This window comes from Kryptolebias marmoratus, linkage group LG8, assembly GCF_001649575.2.
Source record: "Kryptolebias marmoratus isolate JLee-2015 linkage group LG8, ASM164957v2, whole genome shotgun sequence".
In the NCBI taxonomy this organism is placed as follows: Eukaryota; Metazoa; Chordata; class Actinopteri; order Cyprinodontiformes; family Rivulidae; genus Kryptolebias; species Kryptolebias marmoratus.
The window spans coordinates 10,185,356-10,209,069 of NC_051437.1; the positions used below are offsets into that span (position 1 = coordinate 10,185,356).

The 23,714-nt window shown below is 42.3% G+C and overlaps 2 protein-coding genes across 2 annotated transcripts in view; both read right to left on the reverse strand.

The window, feature by feature from the left end:
• Window positions 1-1,534: 1,534 nt before the first annotated feature.
• Window positions 1,535-18,318, reverse strand: LOC108232163 (forkhead box protein P1-B). Its single transcript, XM_017409781.3, has 16 exons — window positions 18,195-18,318; window positions 15,944-16,084; window positions 11,427-11,564; window positions 11,251-11,340; window positions 10,870-10,990; window positions 7,268-7,367; window positions 7,076-7,183; window positions 6,821-6,908; window positions 6,449-6,526; window positions 6,163-6,358; window positions 5,902-5,978; window positions 5,694-5,795; window positions 5,482-5,609; window positions 3,724-3,778; window positions 3,470-3,633; window positions 1,535-1,843 (listed from the first exon to the last, which is right to left on the reverse strand). Exons 2-16 carry the CDS (start codon window positions 16,067-16,069, stop codon window positions 1,678-1,680), a joined length of 1,737 nt encoding a protein of 578 aa, XP_017265270.1. The 5' UTR covers window positions 16,070-16,084; window positions 18,195-18,318; the 3' UTR covers window positions 1,535-1,677.
• A 1,928-nt stretch (window positions 18,319-20,246) lies between these two features.
• Window positions 20,247-23,714, reverse strand: part of LOC108232099 (eukaryotic translation initiation factor 4E type 3) — a 4,514-nt gene continuing 1,046 nt past the window's right edge. Inside the window, exons 2-7 of the mRNA XM_017409680.3 lie at window positions 23,533-23,605; window positions 23,177-23,271; window positions 23,026-23,086; window positions 22,873-22,939; window positions 21,089-21,244; window positions 20,247-20,974 (exon numbers count right to left, since the gene is read on the reverse strand). Coding sequence (XP_017265169.1) covers window positions 20,928-20,974; window positions 21,089-21,244; window positions 22,873-22,939; window positions 23,026-23,086; window positions 23,177-23,271; window positions 23,533-23,605 — 499 coding nt within the window. The 3' untranslated portion in view covers window positions 20,247-20,927. The remainder of the gene's footprint in view (window positions 20,975-21,088; window positions 21,245-22,872; window positions 22,940-23,025; window positions 23,087-23,176; window positions 23,272-23,532; window positions 23,606-23,714) is intronic.

Below are 23,714 nucleotides of genomic sequence, written 5' to 3' on the forward strand. Positions count from 1 at the left end.
GGCCGGAGCCGGGGCCGGAGCCGGGGCCGCCGCCGCCGCCGCCGCCGCAGCAGCTTCTGTCGCAGTTTCTGCCGCAGCTGCCGCCGGGTGAAGCCATCATGCGCTCGGGGCTTCTGTGGAGCCGCTTAGCAGGACGTGGGACAAACAAAAATCGATCCCCTGCTGCGGCTGAGTGAAGATGACAGGCGGCGTTTGCTCCCTGCGCTCTGCCGCGCGCGCCACGGGAGCGTCACGTTTTGTAATACTGAAGTTTTGTAATACTAACATTTTTTTTTTCTTTAAAAAAAAAAAAAAAAATCTCCCGCTGCTAAAAGCAGAGTGCTCTTTGCTCCCATGAACTACTGGGGGCATTTTTTTTTCAGAAACCTCTGTTAAATAATCACCTAAAAGCCCCAATCAAGATGGAAAACAATAACAAAGGCCTCTATTTCTACACCTTTCACAGATACTGTGCTAAAACTCGGCGTGGTAGTAGCTGAGAGTCGGCCACAGCAGATCCTCCAAGGGCTCCTCTTTGCTTTAAGCTTTAGCCTGGACTCCAGGGGCCAACCCTGTTTGTCTGTTAGCGAAATATCTCATGAACCACTGGGCAGATTTTAATAAAACGTTCATTAAGTAGTGACTGGACCGTCCATCTGCAACGGATCAACCTTTGGAGTTTGTTTAAGTCGACCACACGACACGTTTGTTTAGGTCAACCTTAAGCAAACTGCGAGCACAGAAGCGCCTTCAACTCAGCCGCCTGCGACCAGGCAGAACTGGACCAGGGGTCGGCCTTAGAGGGTCGCCCCCTTCACCAGGTTAGGTAACAATGCAGCGTTATCGAAAGCGTTCTCCGAGCTCGGCGTTGTCCCGTGGGACGCGCAGAGGAAGGGAAAACGTGCCACGACAAACGCCCCCCCCCCCCCGGCTCAGACAATGCAGTCCGAATCAAAGACATGTACATGGTTTCACATAGATCAAGAGCAATTTAATATTGATAGAGATGCATCGGTTTACAATAATGATAAATCTATAGTTTCTACTCTTACAAGCTCGCTCGGAGCAAAAATTCAGCAACGTTCATGGGAGAGGTGAAACTAAAACGCGTCTAAGGAAGCTGCGTGTTCTGATCGACTGATTGTTTAGACCTTAAATACAAACAGATCATGTTGGCAGTGAGTATTTTCATTTTTAAAGCGACATCGTCTTCTTTTAACTTCCTCTACAAATCTTTATTATATATATTATGACTACTAAAATAAAATCAGGTAGTGTTGCCCCCCCCGCACAGCTGCTATGTAGAGGGGGTGGGGGGAACTTTCATTGTGAAGTGCTAACTAATCAGTGTTCCCTTTCCTTTGGCTTCGCCGCTCATCATGGTCCTCTTGTGTAGAGATATATATGCTGTATAAAACAGGGGAAAAAAAAAAAAAAAAAAAAAATCACAAACAATTTCACAAATGTCCTGTTGTGATTTCAATCACCTGTACAAAAATAACTGAGGACTAGATTGACACAAAAAAAAAGAAAACCTAATGCTAGAAAGTATTTTAAAAAATAATAATAATTAAGTACAGAGTGTTTGGTTACATAGATGAAGCTGTGGTTTGTTTTGTTTTGTTTTTTTAAAATACAAAGTCACACAGGTTTGTGAGTGAGTCGGCGTTTTCGCAGCGCGGCGCTCCGACCTCGTCGTCAGAGAGAAGGCACGCGGTCCAGGTGAAGGTTGCACCGCTCCGGGCTGCTGCTGCTGAACTCGTCTGGGATCATCCCGGGGCTGTGGCCGTGCTCGTCTGTGCTCTCCGGAGACTCGTAGGGATAGTTTTCACAGATCTCCTCGTCCTCCTGCTCCTCTTTAATGCTAGTAACAAAACATATACAGAAATAACAAGATCAGAACATCATTTTCTATAATCGGACATAAATACAGCCACTGCTTTGTTTTGTTTTTTTCCTCCACTAAATGGGTTCCAGAGCTGAAGTGGAGCCACTCAGCCTCAGCTCCTTCTGGTTCCACCACCGTAACCTGTCACTCCAGCACCAACTCACTGTTGGGCCACAGCAAAGAAACTCTTGCAAGGAGCTGGGGGTGGGCTCATGGAGACCAACGACCAATTAAAATGTGGTTTTATTTAAGACAAAATGCTTCGCTTCAACATGAATTAGCAGTGGAATAACGTGACCTCGTTGTCACCTCACAGAGCTGCACCGTCAGCTTTCAGCTGAATTCATTGTGCGCCGTTTATAAGCTGTTATCTCACGGCGCCGCAACTAGCTTGGTGAACGGCTTTCACGAGGGAGTCTCCAGAATGTCTCGAGATGTTGGCGGTGGTTTTCCGCTTCATCGCCGGAGCCGCACAGCCTCGCAGTCCCGTCGGCTGAATATTCTTCAAACCATCTGTGCAACAAGTTTTTCTCTCTAAATAGTCACGGGGTCGTCGTGGCCGTCCCCAGCCCGTCCCAAGAGAGCTGGAGCTGTGTTTTGACACCTGTGTGGTAGCTCTACTTTGACAGAAAACATCCGAAGCAAATGTCCAGGTGGAAAAACCACGCTGGTGACAGATAGGAATTACTGAAAAACTGCTCCAGGTCTGCCTGTCTTCATTTTTAAAGTGTACTCCAGCAGATCAAATCATAAACGTGAGGGGTGGCTGCCAAAGTGGGAACAAAGCAAGCCGGGGTGAGTACAGCGTGGGCGGAGGAGGACAACGAAATAATGTGCACAAACGAACGCGGTTTTGCAAGCCGTGAACACGAAAACAGGTTGTGATTTTCAAAAACGGCCGCTGGTCACTTGTTCGCAAACACTCAGAATTCGGGGAAGCTGCAGCAAAAGTGTTTCCTAATTCCTCCCGAAGCCCCCCAACAGACGGCGCCCAGGGAAATACCACCCTTACAGACACCTTTGACTCTTTTAATCTCACCAACTGGTGAAACGCTGCGTGTGAGCCCTTTTACCGCGACCAGAAACAAGCCGTTCACCAGCATCCACTGTTGTTTAAAACAGATTTAGAAAAACAGATCGGTGACATTAAGACATCTGCTGGCGAGAATAACGACAAAGCGACTCTCGGCACATCGATCCTCTACAGCAGGGGTGTCAAACTCCGGGCCTCGAGGGCCGCTGTCCTGGAAGTTTTAGGTTTTTCTGCTCCAACACACCTGATTCACATGGTTTGATAAGCTCCTCACCAAATCATCAGGTTCTCCAGGAGCATGGCAACAAGTCATTCATTTAAACCAGGTGTTTTAAAGCAAGAACACATCTAAAACATGCAGGACAGCGGCCCTTAAGGAATAGAGTTTGACACCTGTGCTCTACAGAAACTGGAGCTCCGATTTAGCTCTGCAGCTGTGGAAAACCAAACCGTTTTTTAAATTGTATTTTTAAAGAACCAGACTCTAGCACCAGCCCTGGTCTAGCTCTGGAACCTCTTTAGTGAGGGGAAAAAAAAAAAACAACCAACAGAGGTGAGTGGATGCTCACAAAGCCTGAGGAGGGGACTGCGTTGCGCTGCTGTCACTTTGGTATCCCGAGCCGTTAGCCAGAGCTCCGTTCATCTGCTCCTGGAGGACGTGGGGCAGCGAGTGCAGGGGGATGCTGCCCATCGAGGCTGCGCTGAACACAGAGGTGGGGTCCAGACCAATACTCTGGAGACAAAAAAGTGGACATGCTCAACTTTCATACGTTCACCTGTTCGCTTGGAATCAGGGACAGAGGAACAGAGCTCAGAACACTACCTGCAGAGCGGACCCAGCTAAGCTCTGGCGGTTCTGAGAGTTTTTCAGCAGCGACCTGTCAGCACAGAAACACAACAGCAAGTTAGGCCAAGTTAGGCGAAATTTACACCTGAACGGCAAAAATAAAAACATTTCTGTATCATAAACAAAGTCTGAGTTTTCTTTAGCACCAGATTTTTAGAAGCAGACTATGAATATTCAGAAACATTAAGAGTTTTAAAACTTTTAACTTATCAATAAACTTTTGCCATAGTGGCAAAACAGCAACAAGAAGCCTGGAGATAAATCATCGATGAAATAATCGACTGTATGATGATTTACATGTGCATTAGAACTGTGCTGAGCAACATTATCCTTAATGTTTAATACATCTGGAGCAAGACACATCTGGAATAAAAGCAGTACGTGACATTATTTTCAAGGTTTGATGCAAATTCAGTTCAAATCAAATATGGACATGATTAATTTCTTTCCAGGGGGGAACTGCTTGGTTACAGAACTCTATAAGCAGAATAAAAGTAAACACCAGTAGACACCAATGCAATAATTCAACAATAATAGAAAAGTGGGAAACTAATCATGAAATAATTTAAACGTCTATGACACTCGACGCGAGATGATCTTATTTTGAAACTCGTACATGAAATGTGGCGGGTGATATGCATTCCTGCAAGGAATGCTGGGCCTTTAAAGGCTGAATAATGTGACGAAGTGATGACGTCTGCTTTCAGCAGATTCATTCATTTATTTCCTTCTAAGAAGTTTTCTGATTGATGGCGAACTGGGGCGACAGCTCGTCTTTCTTCCAGTGGCTTTCAGCTGCGTTTTGGAGCAGACGGAAGACAAACTGCAGCAGTTGCTCATTTATTTTAAATACTTTGTTGAACGAAAACAGAACCGCTACACTGAGCTCATCTACTGTGTTCTGAGAGCTGCTGTCCAGGAAATGTCCGTTATACAATTAAAGTGCAAAACAAAACGTAAAAGCAGCTGATTTTTGTTCCACGCCTCTTTTGGTTCCGCCCTGCTGGCTTCATTTCTGAACGCTCACATCTGTGTGGAACGTTGGCGGGTCCTCCGGTGTTTTATGAATGGCCAGAGGCAGCCTAAAAAATGAACTGGTCTGTGTGGCCATTTTGATTGATTAACTGTTTTATGAAAGAGCCTTTAGTTAAGAAAAGTAAGAAAAGATATATATAGAGAAATCTAAAATTAACTATTTTCGATTCCATGGATTCCAACAGGCCTTTTAAAACATCTGAAAGCTCGATATTCTGAAGCATTCTATTATTTTTGTGTTGTGTACATCTGTGAAGTACTCCCCTTTTGTTCGTTGTCATGTTTTAATCCTGGAAACAGCAACAGACTCAGCTCCTCACTTTGTTCAAAGTTGAGTCAAATTATTTATTCAGCAAAGGTCAACAGCGGCCCGTCCGGCGCCAGCACTGACTCCACCTGAACCAAATGACCTGTAAACCTTTCGCGTTCTCTCAGCTTGTCAGTCCCATTGCTGTTGTCATTTTTAAAATAGTCCAGATGACCTTCGTCGTCCTGCATATTTTACCGTGCGCACGCAACAAGCGCTCCTCGTCGCAAGTCCACGCTGCCGCCCTCTGAAACTCCGGCGCTTGCTTACAGTAAACTGCGTGTACCCGTCAGCTCCAAGGTCAAGTGCTTTGATGTCGAGCAGCTGACTTCTAGTAAAGTCTGAAAAAAAAACACGCCGTGTTGTGCTTCTGGCGTCCGAGGCGCACATACCCGTTCCCGGCAGCTTTCTGCGGCCGCCTCCTGTGAAACTCGATCTCGTCCACCGTCCACACGGCCCCCTTCACGTTCTCCAGGCGCACGAAGCACTTGTGCAGGCTCAGGTTGTGTCTGACGGCGTTCTGCGCGATTGGAGACACAAAACCAAACGTGAACGAAACTGAGCGTCCGCGGCGGCGACGCGGCTTGCGTGCTCGTGCTCGTACCTTCCACGTGGCCGCGTTGCGCCTGAAATATGCGAAGTTTCTAGTGAACCAGTTGTAGATTTCATTTAACGTCAGCTGATTGCGAGGAGATTCGAAGATAGCCTGAAAGAGACGAAACAAGAGATCCAGACGCAAAATATGTTATTTGTCTGATTTATACAGATACAGATGGGAAAAAACTGGAAGGTTATGTTTTAAAGAACTTTACCTGTCTGATGAGAGATGCATATGTGAAAGGAGGTCTAACTTCTGTGCTCAAGTAGAACTCCTTATTATCAATTATATCTGCAGACAGACATGATGCAACAAAGGTTTTTGTATCAGGAAACCCATCTTCACGTTGTACACCAACAGCACTAATGAATGCTAAAACAAGAATGTAAAAAAATGACATCCAGGAAGCTGAACCTGTTTTTTTTTTTCTTTCTCTGACATTAAATATGTTTCGGCGACAATCAGTCGTCGGTACCTTGGCTCACAGAGCGGCTGTATCGCCTCCGTACGGGGGATCCCGTGAACATATTATTGGGGGTGAGGACTGAGGGGGAGTCGGAGAGCGGGGTCAAGGGTGTGGACGGTGCTGTGGCGCTCTGAGAAAGGCTCATTGGGGGAGGGCCTTTGGCCAGTGTTCCGGGGGAGAAGGTTACGCTGGATGCCAGATTCACCTGGTTCGAAAAAAAAGAGTGTTAAAGTGGCACCAGAACTACAAGCGAAACAGCATTTGTTGCAATCGACAGGGAGGGGCGAACACTTACAGGCTGTGCTGCGGGTTTGGGTTCGGAGGACTTCAGGTGGGCCATCATAGCCTGCAGACGCTCTTTGTCTTTCTTCAGCTGCGTTAGAAGACCAAATTAGAAGGTGAGGTTGGTGAATTCACAGGTTTTTTGTTTGTTACATGACGTTCATCCTCATTATCTGAGTGCACCACCTCTAGTGTGAAATCACACCAGAACTCCAAAAATGGCCACATTTACTTTGAGAAAGCTGCTGTTCTTCCAGCTGCTGTGTTTTTTAAAAAAAAGACTCGGTTCAACATTTATTTGAGTGAAGCTAATACTGTCTGATTTAAAGAGCCAAAAAAAAAAAACCCAGAAAGGATAAGGTGGATAAAACAACAAACTGTATACCTGTAGTTCCAGCTGCTGAACAACTTGCATCTGTACGCGACACTGTGCTGTACTCTTGTCGTCAAGTGTATGGTCGCTGTTCAAGTGTCTGCAGATAAACAAACACAAAATAAAAGGGCAAAAATGCATTTATCCCTTCATCATGCAAAATTACTGAAGAGAAAAAAATGACTTGTTAATTTAACACTCAATAAAGGAACCTAATAGACCGAAATACAAAATATTTTACAGCTACGTGCTTGGAGGATTACTCACTTAAGGAATGCCTGAAAGTCTCCAAAAACCGTCTCGCAGCCAGGCCATTTACACATGCCGTTTCCATACAGAGGGTGGCTATTCTGCGCGTTTTCATCCAGCGAGCCACTGAAGGAGAGCAAGAGTGGGTTATTAATTAAACCGTTCTAAAATAAACAGGAAAGAGCAGAACGGAGGTAGGAAATGTTGAACCTTTCTTTCCTCTTCAGCAGAGCGTGATGACCGTTGGCGGTGGACTGACTAGAAGACTCCCTGGTGTCTCCAGAAGAGAGGACACTGCCGTTCTCAGAGCCTTAAATCACACAGGTGCACACAGTTTTATTATTACCATGGTGCGATTCGACATCTGAGAGCTGCTTCGGCTCAACGGGCAAAGAAGCAAATTCTGTCCTGTAAAGCGGAGGTCCCCAATCCCTTGGCCGCAGACCGGTATCGGTCCGTGGGTCATTTGGTACCGGGCCGCACAGAAAGAATAATTAATTTACAGTATTTCTGTTTTTTTATGTTCCGAGTCTGAACGACATTTAATTTTGAAAACCGACCGGATTCTCTCCTCTACATCCGTCTATGACTCCCTCTTGATGCGTGTCAAAACGCTTATCTAGGTCACGTGATCCGTTACCGCTAAAAACAAACCCACAAGCAGCTAAATGAGTAAAAAAACAAACGTCTCTGGAAGCCCTAGATGGGACCGTCTGGTTACTGAGAAACAGGCTCAGGGCTCCACTGATTCAGCGTTATGGTGAGTTGTATTCTTTGTGCACTTTATATTTGTGGTGTCTCTTATTTTGAAGTTTAAACATCGCCATATTGACCAGAGGACATTAGGTGGAGGAGAGGGTTTATTTATGTTGTTAACACAACACCAGGACGCAGCTAACAAAGCAGCGAGTACACGTTGGATTTACAGTTATTATGTTTTAAAAAATACCTGTTTTCATGCTGGTCATATCATTTTATTTTGTTGTATTTATCCGCCACACCTTTAAAGGCCGGTCCATGAAAATAGTATGATAATGAACTGGTCTGTGGAGCTGAAAATGTTGGGGACCGCTGGTTTAAAGGATGAAAGCACATCAGAAGCTCCCCACAAATCTAGAGGCCTGAAGTTGTAAGGGACCCTAAGCTAAATTTTACTTGGTAAAGCCCATCGCTCACTCGCCACTGCTGCCATCTCGTCTTGCGTTTATGTATTTTTAGTTTCCATAATAATTCTCTGGCCTTCCTGAGCTCGGAGGTTCACTCAAAGAATCTGCACAGAACAGGAAAATGATCTGACAGGACGCTCTGTGATTTTCCTCCTTCTTCTAGAGGTAAAAAGTCATTTCGGGGAAATTTTCCAGGTATTTCACCGTTGTTGACTGAGTTTTCAGTAGTTTGTCCTCGTTTCTACAGCTCAGCTCAACAGACCATACAGAAAGAGGAAAAGCAGGATTGTTTAGTTAAACTGTTTACAGAGTGGGAAGCTCACACGGCCACAAGTTATTTTAGGCTAGTCTAAGGGTAAAACACGATTCGAACGCGACAACCGTAAATATTCAGGCTGTTAATGAAGAGTTAAAATGAGACGTATGGTGATGAGAGTGGTGTGTCACATTTCTGCACCCAGACAACGATATCAGGCATCCTAAACCCAAGAGACACCATTCTGAACTACACACCAGTCGGGTGTGTTTTAGATTTAGTTTCGAGTGAGCAAAGCTGGAAAAGATGACGACTTCCTGTGAGCTCCCTCTCTTCGGTAACAACTGTAACAGCCCTGATCGCATAGAGGAGAGAATAATAGATGTAGGACAGAACGCCACAGGAAACCATTCCTGCCAGGAGGTTCAGTAAACAATAAAAAGTCCTGGATCTATTCACTCACTCCTTAATTTTTTAAATATTAATACACTATACTGTGTGTGTATGTATATAAATAACAGAGCATCTGTCCTCCTTGTGCAGCTTACATTATACATCACTTTATATGGTATTTGTTTATCAATCCATCCACCAAAAATATGTTAAATGATTAAAGTAATTTAGAACAGATTCATATCTTACATGGGTCACAAATGACCTTTTCAAAATATTGAAGCTTCTTATGACTTTTCAGAGTCACATGAACTTTTCAGACGGCACTTCCTGACAGTTTAGACAACAATGAGATCTGACTTAACACACGCTGAACCGAGCAGCTGGATGGATGCGTTGTAATGTCCACGTCAGAACAAACAGATTCATTCATAAAAAGAATTTAAAATAAATAAAATCAACCCACAACCGACTTTTTACAGCTTTCTGTCTGAGCATCAGCCAGACGTGTTGGTTAATCAGAACCACAGAGACCGAGAAGCCTGAGCTGTTCTGGACTGTTTTACTCCACTTACACACAAAACCAGACGGTCCACGGCTGCTTGTTTAGTGACAGAATAAAAATAACATGTGCGGAGGTGATCCTGAGTCATTTAGAAAGTAACTGCTGTGAATAAATGAGTAGAAAGTATAATTTCTCTGACTTACTGATTCAGTCTGTTAGGTGTACAGCACTGAAATCATTTAATTTAAATTAAATGATGTGTTTAGGTAACTACAAAAGTGTATCCATTACTTTTAAGATGCAGAAATTAATACATAATCACATTCATTATTATTATTATTGTTGTTGTTGTTATTATTATTATTATTATTATTATTTCAAACCATTTTATTCATATAAATACAACTAATGTGGATGAAACTATGTGTCAGCATGTCTTTTGTAGGTAGTTGGGTGCTCTTGGAGGCCCCCTGCTGGCCTGGGGGCCCTAAGCAGTTGCTTATACTTCAGGCTGGCTATGCAAAGTAAAATAAAAGCGCTTTTTTTTTGCACTTTAAAAAGCAAAAGTTACAACGTGCTTTACATCAAACAAATTATATTAAAGCAAATAAAAATGAATAGTCATAAAATTGGAATGAAAGGAAAACTGCAACAGCCACGTACGGCGGGGGCCGTGTCCCAGGAAGCCAGCGTGGTTGTCTTCCAATTGGAAACTCCCTGGTTTGATCCGCAGTGATCCTGTGCAAGCCTCTGATTATCCTCGACTATATTTTAAATCTGTGCTTTGAATGAGTTACAAAAATCTACAGGAGCATTTTGACAGAAAAAAAAAAATAAATAAAAATCACCAGGAACACAAACGCCTTTTTGTTTTTGCATTTTCACCGAACTCAGCTGAAGTGTGCAGAGTACGGTCTTGGGGGGCTGCTGTTGCTCAGCTGGAATAACTCAAAATCTGTTTGTTTAAAAAAAAAAAAAAAGTTTCTACAGGTTGTGGCTATTTTTATTTGCGCCCGAGGATGCAGCCACAGTAAAATAAACACTCTGAGTTGAAGATTTTACTGCTTTCTCGTCATGCTCAAACTTTTCCATTTTCATTGATTGTGGAGCTCAGTCAACCATCAGAGTTTGTGGTGCGTGCTGAGCCTCCACGGCTGGTAGAAGCAGCCATGAACAGCCTTGCCTTCCTAAATTATATGGAAGCAGCGAGGGAGGACTTAGGTTTTTCCACCGCCTTTCCACTTTGACTTTGTTTTCGTTTAATAAATAATGATGCGGCGGAATTTGTTAGGTGTGTGTTTGTGCACCTGAGGTTAGATTGAAATAATATTAGAACCTGGTCAAGATCAAATCGTTATCATCAGTCCTGGTACGTAAAACCAAACAAATAAAAATAAAAAAACTGAAAGAGAGTGGACTTTGTGTTTCTCGTGACTGTACTTTCCTGCCTATGAGGAAACATCTATAACAACAACGAACGCACACTGCCTACCTGGGGCTACGGTGGGGCTGGGAGGAAGCACGGACAGCAGGCCTTGCCTCTGCAGGTTGAGGAGATGCTGCTGCTGCACCTGAAGGAGCTGCTGCTGAATGGCAATCTGCTGGGCTGTCAGCTGCGAGACAAGATCACTCAGTAAACGACGCGCCCCACTCTTAGATGACGAACACGTTTTCTGCGTGAAAAATATTTTCATACTATCTGCGTGAGGTGCGGTTTTCTTTTAACGGTCCTAACGATTCAAGGGAAATTCAAACCCGAACACATCGAAACATTCCCCCAATGCAAAAAAGGTGACCTCTTTGCTACATATTAACTATTAATGTGGAGATAAAGTCCTTACACTCAGATAAAAACATAAAGAATAAAGGTTACCTCTTGACTAACCATCCCAGCATTCTTCTGTTGCAGCAGCTGCATATTTATCTGCTCCTGCTGGTTCTTAAAGACCTCTTGAATCTGTTGCTGCAGACACATTATTAACGACGCCATTACACAAATGAAGGCCCTTTAATCAGGGAGGCGTTAAGAAGACCCTCGACACACTTTACCTGGTGTAACATGAGTGCCTTCTGCTGCTGGAGCAGCGCTTGGATCTGCTGGGGACTGAGGACCTGCTGTTGTGGCGTCTGCTGCAGCTGCTGGGGAGCCTCTGCTGGTGGGGTCATCACAGGCAGTGACACGGGAACCTTCGGCGTTAACAGAGACATATCAGGACGGTGACGACTTACACCAGGAAAACAGAACAATAAACCCCGTGGACGTTTGTGTCTTATGACAAATGTCCCTTTTTTTTTTAGCTTAGATGTATTTGTTTTGGGTGTCTGAAGTCTGTACCAACTAAAAATAAAAAAAATTCACAACCCTATCACACACCTTCAACCCTCAAAGGTTTAAAAACACATAATTTAGTGAGCAGTTCAGGAGAAAGTGAATCACTTCTCCAGCTCAGTGTATTGACCACCCAGCTGTGTTACAGCTTTAGCATTTTAATAACCTCGGCCAGTTCAACACACAACTCTTGCAGCGACACCGAGCTCGTAAGACTGCTTGTTACCAGCTATACTTAACTAAACTGCAGAAAAGGGAAATGTAAGGAACAGAGTGCTGTTGGCAACTGTGGAGCTCAAAACTTAAGTGGCAAAAGTGAAATTCTATTTTTTACAAAGTAATGACAATTACACGTAAAAAAATATGTGATATAAAATAAGTGACTGCGCAAATATTCAGCCCTTTTAAAGTTCTGCTTCAGCAGGTGAGGTGGACAGGCTGAGCTACGACAGCATCAGACTGTCCTCCAGGATTTCCCCTCCACATTTACTTGCCTTCCAGGGCCGGCTGCCGACAAGCATTTGATCATGGAGTCTTCCACGTGCTGTTTGCCAAACCCAAACCGAGATTTAATCTGAGTGGCTTTGTCTTTGTCGCTCTCCCATAAAGCCCAGACCGGTGAAGAATGTTTTTTTTTTTTTTTGTCAAAAAGCAAATTTCTATTGACCACGACTGATTTATAATAGCAATAAAAGGGTAAGACATCCAAGGGGGTGAATACTTATTATAGGCACTGCACATAGAAACGTATGCCCCACAGATAAAAGGGGAAGACTGTTGTGAAGAATCCCTCAGGCTGTATCAGAGGACTTTGTTACCGTACTCCTGCCGTATTTTGACCAAAACATTTTATGCATCTTTTAATGAGCACTAGGAACGCAGAGCTCAGCACGTCGTCGCTTCTTCTGGGTGTGGACATTTCCCTCTTAAAAAGGGGGGATAGCGCAGCCCTTTTTTGAAGTGGAGCTCTGTGGAAAAGTTATGATCATTTAATATTTTACTTGTAAATATGTTTGAATGAGCTGAGTTCAGAAACACGGTTGACAGAACTGATGAGCTCACAGTTCGTCCGGAGACAGCTAAGACCAAAAGTGGATCGCTGCCATCTTTAAAAAAAAAACAACTCCACTCTCTGAAAACTGTTAGCGGTGCTTGTGAACACTATTTTATGATTCTTTTGCATTGCTGTAAATTTTCCATTCCATCCAATTCTGTGGTTATTTGCAAAAAGCAGCGGAAAGTGTGGCACTTCTGGTGCAGCTTGGGGTCAGAATAATGGCGGAATGCTAAACTGACAGCGGCGTGAAGGTTTATAAAATAACGTTCGCAGGAGTTTCTACTTAAGACGGCAGCAATCCACTGTGGTCTGAGCTGGGACCAGACTAGCCGTTAACCCATCAGATCTGTCAGATCTGTCAGACTTAATCCTAATTCCTCCAAGAACTGTCTACAACAGGTAAGACAGGAATTGTTCATAGCTTTTCCACCAAACCCTACTTTAAACTGACTGAACTATAAATCTAATTTTAATTCCCTTGAAAGACTTAAGAATACTCTGACATTTCTGTTCATTTTTTTTTTAATACAAAACTCCACAAACAAGAATGAAGACTTTTAGGCAGGATTTTCAATGTGACAGAGGTACAGCTCTGCTCCAAAATAATTAAATCCAAAGTTCAACTAAAACTAAAATAAACAAGTCCAAAGGAGATCTCGCATAATAACAGAAGATTATTTGGGGAATTTTAAAGACATGCACACAAACGCTTGTCTGCTCTCGCACTACAGAGACTGTTTGGTGAGTTGGACTACTGACCAAAGCCTTCTTATCTTTAACAAAAAAAAAACATGTCAATCATAACAACAGTTGCAAGCCTTTAATATACGGCACTAAAACAGAAACCCGTCCACCTTGAGCCTGATTATGTCACAGGTTATTTCATGTTAAGGAGACGGGGTTTTTTTCTCGTCATTGCCACGCTTACTCAATGGAAAATTGCCGGGTTTCCTGCAATAATTCTGTCCTGACCCTAATTATGATGTAAAGCCTTCTAAAATAATCGGGCTGTGAGTGGGCGAAACATTAAGCTGAATGTGCTGATCTTCCTCAAAAAATAAACTAGAGCTAACTTTCGAAATTAACAACAGCTTTGATTCTTTTTGAAGAGAATCGAGCTCTTCAATAATAATAATAATCAGTGAAAGACGGAATGACAGAAATTCAACGATAAGTTATCACAACTGCAGCTGACAGATGAGATTAGACAGAGCGGAGAGCCCGATCCCACACATGTTGGTCAGAGCAGGTTTAAAATCAACTTAGTTAACGATCAAAATGACTCCCTTTGGTTTTATTGGGAGCGATCTGTCAAACGGGCATTGTAGCTGCAGCAGTGTGACGCTTACTGAAATAAAATAAAAGGATTTATAGACAGCCCTGCTTATTATATTCACTTCTCCTCGCCAGTTTCACAAACAGAACCGAGTCGGCTGCCGTCTCAGCTAAAAGTGGCAGCAGAAAAACAAAAACAACAACAACAACACCGAAAAGGCTTAGGGGAATTCTAGCTTCAGCAAAACAACAACAACAACCCCCAGTACCCGAAAAACAACAACAACATCTTCTGCTGCGCATGCACACAGACGCGCACGCACGCACACACAGCATTTACCCCCCTCCCCCCACTGCCTCACTGTCAGCTTCACAGCTCAGGAGATGTTTATGGTAAACATAAACAGAGGAATCAAAATGGCACAGAGATATAAATAATGAATAAAAAAGCATACAGAGCTTGTTTATGAAAACAGAGCTGGAGATTCGTATTTTAATTAAGGTCTGAACCACAAACAAACATTTCTCTCCGAGGCAGAGTCTGTTTTGAACCGAGTAAACAAACTGACAGAGAATTTCACACAGGCTTTGGGCTAACAATAACAGCGAATTGCCTATTTTTGTTGTTTTTATGAACCTCGGGGCTGCAGGACGGCCACCAAAGCGATGAAAACGGGTCTATCCCTCACAGTGAGCCAGTTGGCCCCTCTGTTTTTCTGTGGACACCATCAACACAACAACAGCCTTTGCCTAATCCCCGTTGCTATGGCAGCCAGCAAGTCCAAACATCTTCTGTTGTTGTTATTGTTGAAAGTCATACCAGTGAGCAACTGAGTGTAAACACAGATCTGTTCCCGCAAGACTGGTCTTGTGAACTCTTGAGAGAGACGACTGGCAGTAAATAGAAATGCTGAAAACTTGCAAGAAAACAAAAGCAACATGCCTCCATTACGAGAAATGACACTTGCTAATATGCAATCATCAAAATGGCTCAGCAAAGACTGGCTTTTACAAAAAAAAAAAAAAAAAAAAAAAAAAAAAAACTCTTGTGCTTGGTGATAAATCCAACTGATTGTGAGTTTAGGTCAAATTTAATCTAAAACTAATAAACCCTACAGCCAAAGGGATATCACATCGCTTTCGTGCACAGACACAAAATGCAGTTTAAATGAGCAAAATACATCAAAAGACGGCAATTATAAATAGTCTTGCAAATAAATAATGTCAGACAAACCTGATAGTCTTCGTTAAAAAGTTTCTCTGGGCACTGAAGAGACAAATAAGGCTCAGCGGCTATAAAAAATCTAACACGGCCTCCCAAACCCGCGCGATGTGTGCGTAAACAAAACTAACAATATATCACTGATCCCTCCGCCCAGCAGGAGCTGTGCCTCCCCCCACCCCCACCCCCCCCCCCCCCTTTCACCCATCGGACNCCTTGGCACCACATCCCCCCACCACCACCACCCCAGTGCCTGCGCGAGAAACAAGAGAACGAGTGGACGGAGAGGTTCAGGGACGCCCCTTTTCTTTCATTAGCAGGATCAAACAACGCGGCTCCGCATCATTATTTACCGGCTAACGCACGAGAATCCCGACAGGAAAACTGCTGGTGCTTACAAGCGGCGCGGCCGTCGAAACGCAACAGGGCGAAGGAGCGGGGCGGCTGTGTCGTGCGCACTGAAAACGCTCCCGTACAAAGTACCAGAGCAGCACTGGGCTGAAAAACAAAAAGCCAACCTCTGAACACAACCTGCCTCGGAGCAATAACAGAAAAAATGATCTGTCAATATCTTGATTTACCAACCGTCAGTATTTCTTTTTAAGGTATAAAAAAACCACTTATTTTGTGCATTTAAACCTAAACCCTGATGTGTCGAACAAATACATCTGGAGAGGACTGACCCTGGGTGCCTCTGCAGGAGGAGTCTGGCTACTCTTCAATCGACTCTCATTCTCAGTAGGATTTCTGCTCTCTGCCTGACTTGTTTGTGTGCTGTGGCCTGCTGGATCTGACCGAGACTCATGCATCTGGACTTCACTGACCTGCAAAAACAAACAGAGATGACATTAATAGAAAGCAGCTAAAGAGAGCACTAGAATCGGACGGACTTTAGAAAAAACAGGGCGGGCTGCCTGTACCGTGAGTGTTTCTTATGGAAAAGTAGCCAGAAAGTCGGCCGTGTGAAACGCTAAAACGCATAAGTTACGAAGCTCGCCGTTAGAGCCTTACCTACTAATACAAACATGCTCCTCTACCAGGGAGAGAGGAAGATGTTAAGTCTATTTGTTGAATAACCAAGTGCTGCCATGACTACTGTAAACACAGGGGCCCTGGGTCCGTGTTTATGTGCAAACATATCTTCCTTCTGGAACAATTTACCATTAACCAGGTGGTGCGATAAACGGCTGTGGCAGGTAGTACAATGCACAAGTAGGCTTTTATGTATACAGCTTGGGAGTGTTTGAGTAAAAAGCTCAGCAGCATAAACAAAGGTAAATAAAGCAGGCAAACAAATAGCGCAAGGAGATGGAAAGCTACACGGGGAGCCTGAAATGAAGCGGGCCACGAAGCTTCAATGAAAATGTCAGTATTTTCAGCAGCGCCTGCAGTCACATGCTGAGATTAATCTTTTAATCAAATCGATCTCATATGCCCGACTGAGAGCCAACAGTTAGAAAACATCAGATTAGGCTGTATATACTGAGATAAAATCCTGGCCAAAAAACAGTATCAACAAGTGGTCGAGGTGAAATAAAGCTGCTGTAAAATGATAACCGGATGGATGACTGCGGAGTTACAGAATTACCATCCAGCTCCTGTGATTCATAATTTAGACGGTGAAGAAAAATTCCAGCAAACCTAAACTAAAACCTGTCTGTTCGGAGCAGGCAGCTGCTGGTGAAGTCCCACTGTTTACTTTAGCTCTCGGGATCAGGATTAGCTTCGAAGACAAAGGGCAGAGTTTCCTGGATACATTTTTGAACAGGCTGGTCATGAGAGCAAAAATTAACAAACTGCATTAATACTTGTTGATTTTGTTACAATAGAGAACCATTTCAAGGGGGCTGTCTTATTAACTAGTACATGATGAATTATTCAAAGGGGGACAACTGCTCATGATTTCTTTTTTAAACACTTTAAAGCCATACTTTCAAAGAAGGAAAATTTGCAAAAGGAAAATAAAAAGAAAAGGGCACAGAAGAGCACAGTAAAGGAAGCAGATCCTACAGTTATTTTCAGAATTAAATTCATGTTTTAACAACACATAACACAAATAAAGTTCAGGAAGACACATTACTTATATTTTTTGATGCAGTGCAGAAAACATAACAATGTTATAAAGTGTGCTCACTTAATCCAGGCAAACTTCGTCCAGGCAAGTGTTACTATGCGTTGGATACAACCTGTCCCGATATTTGGCAGCTTGTCATAAACTCAGTGAACTCTTGCCTGATTCCTGGACTGCTTTAATGTTCAATACCTGACAGGCGATGGGGTCGAACGAACCGTATACTTGAATTAGTCGAATTTCTCCTTATAACTAGCTATATTCTGCTTCACTTGTGATCTCGGTCCTAATGGATTTTGTTCCTTTTTTTGTGCCAAGTCGACCACACGCTCCATCCAACTCCCCGACGTGCACGTCGCTTCTGACCATTCGAAGCCCGCAGCGCCCACAACGACGGAGCTGAACTTATGAATGAACGCCGTTTGATCCGACGTCAGCTGCTTTATAGCGGCGTTATGAGGTTGTTGTGTTCACGGCGCCGCGCCGCGAGGCGATCGGCTCCGATATCCGTTAACGCCAACCACCGCAGTCTGAGATTTCCGTTGAGGACTTCAGCCATTAGCTTACACAGGCTACACAACCAGAAACAACGTGATAATTTTCAGTCTATAGGAAGAGGCACGCAGACCAATTTAGTCTCATATATCCATGTTAACTTCACAAGAAACAGTTTTTTTTACAACACATGCGGGCAGAGTTCACATTAACAGCGGCTACAACAAAGCTAATAGCAGCCCTGAAGCTAGCTCATTAGAAACGTATCTCCCTCACCCCTCTCTGGAGGATGTAAAAAATAAATAAATCTGTCGTTAAATTCTATATTTGTGTAATAGGTGTCGGGGAACTGCTGAATTATTACTTACTCACAGAAATATGAACGAGCGGACAGTCTTTGACTCTGGGTGGTGTCGCTAGAAGATCCTTCGCTGCTGCTCTGCTCTGCCGTCCTCGGTAACAAGCTAGCCACAAGTTGCTAACAGAGGGCGTGGCTTAGGTAAAAGTAAACAATGGTGACGTCATGTTAACACGAGGGCTGCTTCAGATCCGCCTGAAATTTGACGCATATAACGCAGAGAGCGAGCGTATCTATTACTGTTTAAAAGATGAAAAACTGCCCGTATTCTTGAAAAAATATATGTATATTATTTATGAACAGTATGCAGAATGATAATATATTAATTTTTATGTTAGTGTGTTACACAATTGCATGAAAGCCAAAATACAATTGACATTTACGAGTTTTTTTTTTTACTTAAACGCCCCTAAGCAAAACCAAAACCACAAGACTTAATAAAACCCAACTATGTTTCAGCAAACAAGAGAGAAATGTAGACAATAACCTTACACAAAATACAACAAAGAAATGACAAGAACAAGAACAAAAACCAAACACACATAGAAACTTCTCTAAATAACTAACGTGGAGATCACAAAGAAAACACACACAAGAAAAGGAGATGGCATTTCCAAAAATACAAAATAAAATGGTCTGTATTAACAGAATGGGTTCTTTTTTTTAACTGTTTAGTTGTTTTGTACCTCATGGTTAATGGTAAAAGGATTCCAGCAACTTTAAAATTCAACATTTAACTCCCAATTTTTCACCACATACGTTTTGTTAAAAAATAAAACATCTTAAATATTTTTTTTTCAAAAGATATCATGATAATTGCCCCAGTTAAAAATAACCTTAGGAAATTTGCAGCATCCACTGAGGTTTCTCAAGACTAAACGCACATACATGTCTCCTTATCTGATGATGTTAACATTTCATCTTATTTTAGTCTAATTTAAGGGCACAGATACACTGATACTCCTTGACATAGTGAGATTATAGATGCACATAAAGATGGTCACTATGAAAAACCGCAGATCTGCATTAAACGGTTTAAACTATTATAATGACCAGACTTTGAAATGAATTATTCCAAAGATATGTACACTGGTGCCAACACAAGAGGGAGACATTTTTTTAGTCTAACTGCTGGTAGCAAAATAAGCTGTAAACTGAGCATAATAGAAGTACTTTCCACATGTAATGAAGGCATGTGTTAGTAGTCATACCTGTCAACCTAGCAGTTGACTCAGTAGTGCGTTGGATTTAATCCTATATAACTATATTCATGTGAAACTTTTCTTCAAAATGGATTCAAACAACATCAAGCCTATAGATTCATATAGAGTATTTACATTGGACCTGTAGGTAAAGAAGTTTAAATAGCAAACAGAAACACACCTTTAAAAAGAAGTCTTTATTTTTTCCATTTCCAACATGTAGAAAACCAACAGAAACACGATTATGTACACAGTTTCAACATGCAGAACAAAGAGGACTTTAACAGTGTAAGCCGATGATAGAACACAAGGCACCATCCAAGATCAACAATCTGTTGCAAGATCTTAGATTTAAAAATGAGCCATTAGAAGCAAAACTGTGCAAAGAAACAGCCAAAACTCCACTTGGCAAATAAATCAAGTCTGGCCAAATAAGTGGTTTGAAAAAAAAAAAAAAAAAGAAAGAAATTTCTCTTCCTGATGGAAAGCAGACGCAACGTTACAACAATTTTAACCTTTCAGCAAATAATGGCAGAAGTGCACACCTCCACCCCACCCTTTATTTTTTATTTATATTTCTTCCTTGAAACTAGTTTCATCTTCCCGTGCCCAGAACAGGCGGGTGGTGTGATAATATGAACACACGTCAAATAAAAACATGTTGGTGTTTAGAAGTTTTAGTTCCTACCACAAACAAGAAAAAGACACGAGGACAGACATAAAAAAAAAAACTGTTACACTTGATGAAAAAGTGACACAAAGCCAAAAGTGCACTTGGTCTCAAGTATCACAACTTCAGAAAATTCTGGTGGGATGATCAGGTGTTTTACCCCCCCCCCACACACACACACACAGAAAGTGCTTGATTTAAGGCAGAAGCATAAACAAAATGATAGCCACAGCTCAGCAGAACTACCAAAAATCTACAGATTTAAAAAAAAAAACAACTGCATACATTTTCATTTTTTAGAATCAAGTTTTTGTGTGCTTTGAGGTTATATTGTTTAAAACAAACATCCTCTTTCCCCCATAACAAGTAAGAATGTGCAATATTCTGCAAAAACAGAAACCTTTCTGCTCACTAAAGAGTCCCATCATCTAGAACAACTGTTACATGACTACATTACACACCGAAAACACACACACACACACCTGCTTACCAGAAACCATAATCTGTTGTCAGGATAAATGTTTGCTTTAAGGAGAACTGCTGTGTCTTCAAACCAAAAGTGCATCTAACAAATGATCTGTCTTCATTTTATAAAACATCACAGTATATTTAAAAAGAAAAAAAAAATATCACTTTAAAATGAAATTAAAATAATTTATGCTTTCAATAATATTAGTGGCATTTTGTTGTTGAGGATGTCAGTGGTTCTATGAAAATGTGCAGCGTCACTGACTGAGTCACAATGCTCGGGCTTGATCGAGGTAATTAAGATGAACTCAACTGCATTGCCGTTTGCCCAAGCATTATAGTACAAATACCAGCTGCAGAGAAGAATGCTTCGCAGCTCAAAACGGCCGACATGCAAAATGTGTCAGTGTCTGCTTCGGCCGCCTTCAAAAGCGTGGTGCTCCATATGAGCTGCAAAAAGGAAGCAGCACACAAAAAACCCACAATGTAAGCAAACGAGAACATTTTATGTTGGATGTTTCCTTAAAAAAAAAAAAAAACAGTCAACAGAGCAACGATACTCACGCTTATAAAACACGGCTTTAAAAGGCGTCTGTGGAAGCAGCTCGTAGATCTTGGCCAGGACGTTTGACTCGTTGGCACAGGAAGCATTCCCGTTCCAAACCTGAACTATGTCTTCTCTGTCTCTTACGCTGATGCTAACCCCGACCACCTCATCCTCTGTAAACACAAAAGCATAAAAATAAGGCACAACTCAACCCAATCACAATATGCATTTCACCAGTTTGATAGCATCCATGGGACTAAAAGGAGCAGAACTCGTTTGGTGCAAGTTATATCTATGTAATGAACCTTGGAGATATTTTTTAACCAGGATATGTTCTTTAACTCCAATATAAAATGTCTCTGACCCCCTTTTTTTCCCTTCTGCACTTTTTTTTAAAGTAGCAACATCCTGTCACAGACTGATGGAGAAAATGTAGTCCATGCATTTGTTATTTCTAGACAGGACTAAAAATAAGGCTTTGTATCAATTCAAAGCTATGATTTAAATTTGTCTAAACACATTTATATTACAAATCGCCATCATGTTTTAAAGGTCTCATAACTCCATATTACTTTCACAACAGAGTGCTTCCATCTCAGACTGCAGGCTTATTTATGGTTCTTAGATTTCCCAGAGGTTGTATGGGAGGCCCAGCCTCCGGCTGTCAGGCTTCTCTCTTGTGGAACCAGCACCAAGTATGGGTTTTGGAGTGTGGGTGCCTGATTCTGTTATAAAACAGGGGAGCAGAATGGAGGTGTGGAGTGACAGATCGGTGTAATGGAGTTTATGATGCACTCTCACACAGGAGATCGGCTATTGAAACCCTGTGAATGTTAATTTTTTTGGTTTGTTTTTAAATAAACCATGGTTAAATGCTTATAGTAAACTAATTAGGCCATATTATTTAGTCCAATTTTTGCCTAGAATGCTCAAATCTGAATATGAGCTCCATCCTTGGTAAATGTCAATATAAAGGCAGCAAACAAAAGGACCATTTTCCACTTTTTTAAATGTAATCCTGTGGATATCTTGAGCTCCTAAATAGAGTGCTATCACTCAGAGGTTTTACTCTGTTCTGTCTGATTCAAAGTCAGAAAAAGATGCTCTCCACTTAGTCAAAAACTGACTTTCACTTTCTTTCTCATCTTCACAGCTGAATGCTGTCTATCTGAGCAGCGAGCCCGAGGCCACTGGTGTTCTGCTGAGTTGGACTGAACCAACTCAAAGCTGAGGGAGGACGAGTGTAAAATGTAGTGATTATTTTAATTTAATTTAATATTTTTCAGTTTATAAAACACCACCTGCTTTTGTTTTATTCCCCTGTCAACTGGTGGCCAACAAATGCTCGCTGCTTTGATGCAATCCAGTTCACTTTTAAACTGTACATGTTTTACCAAAACAGCATTTTACAAACGTACTAAATCTGACAGGCTCAAATGCGATTTGATTCAACATTTTATTCATCTTAATTGAACTTCTAGCTTTATCTGTAGAGTGTCAAAAAATGTAAACTGAATTAATGTGGTTTTGTGTGAAAGAGGTTTTCGACCAAGGAGGAAAAAAATAAAATAAAATAATAATAATAATAATTCCTGAAATTCTGACTTTTCCTCAGAATCTAAACGAAGAAAAAAAAAAAAAAAAAATCAGAATTCCGGGGAAATTTTTAGTTTGTTTCACTGTGGCCCTAATGCTCTTCTGTAGTTTTGGCCGTTAGAGCAATGAAATTTTAGTCACTAGTTCCAAAAGGAAAAAAAAAACTAAATAGACAAACACACACACATACACGAAAAACATCTACCTGAGGCACAATAGTCACTGAACTGCTCTCCAATCGTAGCCAGCAGCAACTCTTTCCACACAGAAGACTGTAGATATAAAGATAAACTTGTTAAAACAGAGAAAGCAGAAAAAAACACGCCTCATAAATACTTCGCAGTGTTATATCACTCACTGTGCACTCTTTGGGCACTTTCATTTTCCAAACGCCACCTTTAGCATTGCTCTCCTCTTCCCTGTTTGCAATCAAGCAGACACATAAATTAGACACCATCTACGCCCTAAAGCGCAACCGAGACCTGCCTTACTCTGCAGGGACAACTCACCAAAGGGGCTTCCTTTCTCCCCTCATCAGATGATAGCTGCACCTCAGAGGTAAGCAGGAGACACTGGGTATGTTGTTGTAAACTCTCCAGAAGTTCTGCTCCAGAGCCAAGGGACGAGGAGAGGAAAGAAGTTATTTTGTTGCACCTCTTACCGGCATTGGGAGTGCACACGGTTGCCCTGGTAATGACTGGCGTGAGCAACACAGTCACAGCCAAGGGGGTTTTCCCTAAAATCACACCTAATCTCATTTATAAATAACTCGGGAGTTAATAAAATATTAACACAATGTAATTACCATGGGTTGTTATTAAGTAGATGAGCTTGATGTTACATTGGGGCTGTAAGAGCGTCATACCTGGACGGTTTCCACGGTGTAGATTTTTTTCAGGTTTGACTCGCATTCGGCTGCTGTTGTTCCCGGCAGAGACCTGTCGCCAAGAGAGAACAGAGGCTTCGAAATACCTCCTGTGCCACATTTATTAGACAGATCAGCGCTACCCTCTGTGCAGACATGCTGGGGTTGTGGTGGTTGGGGGG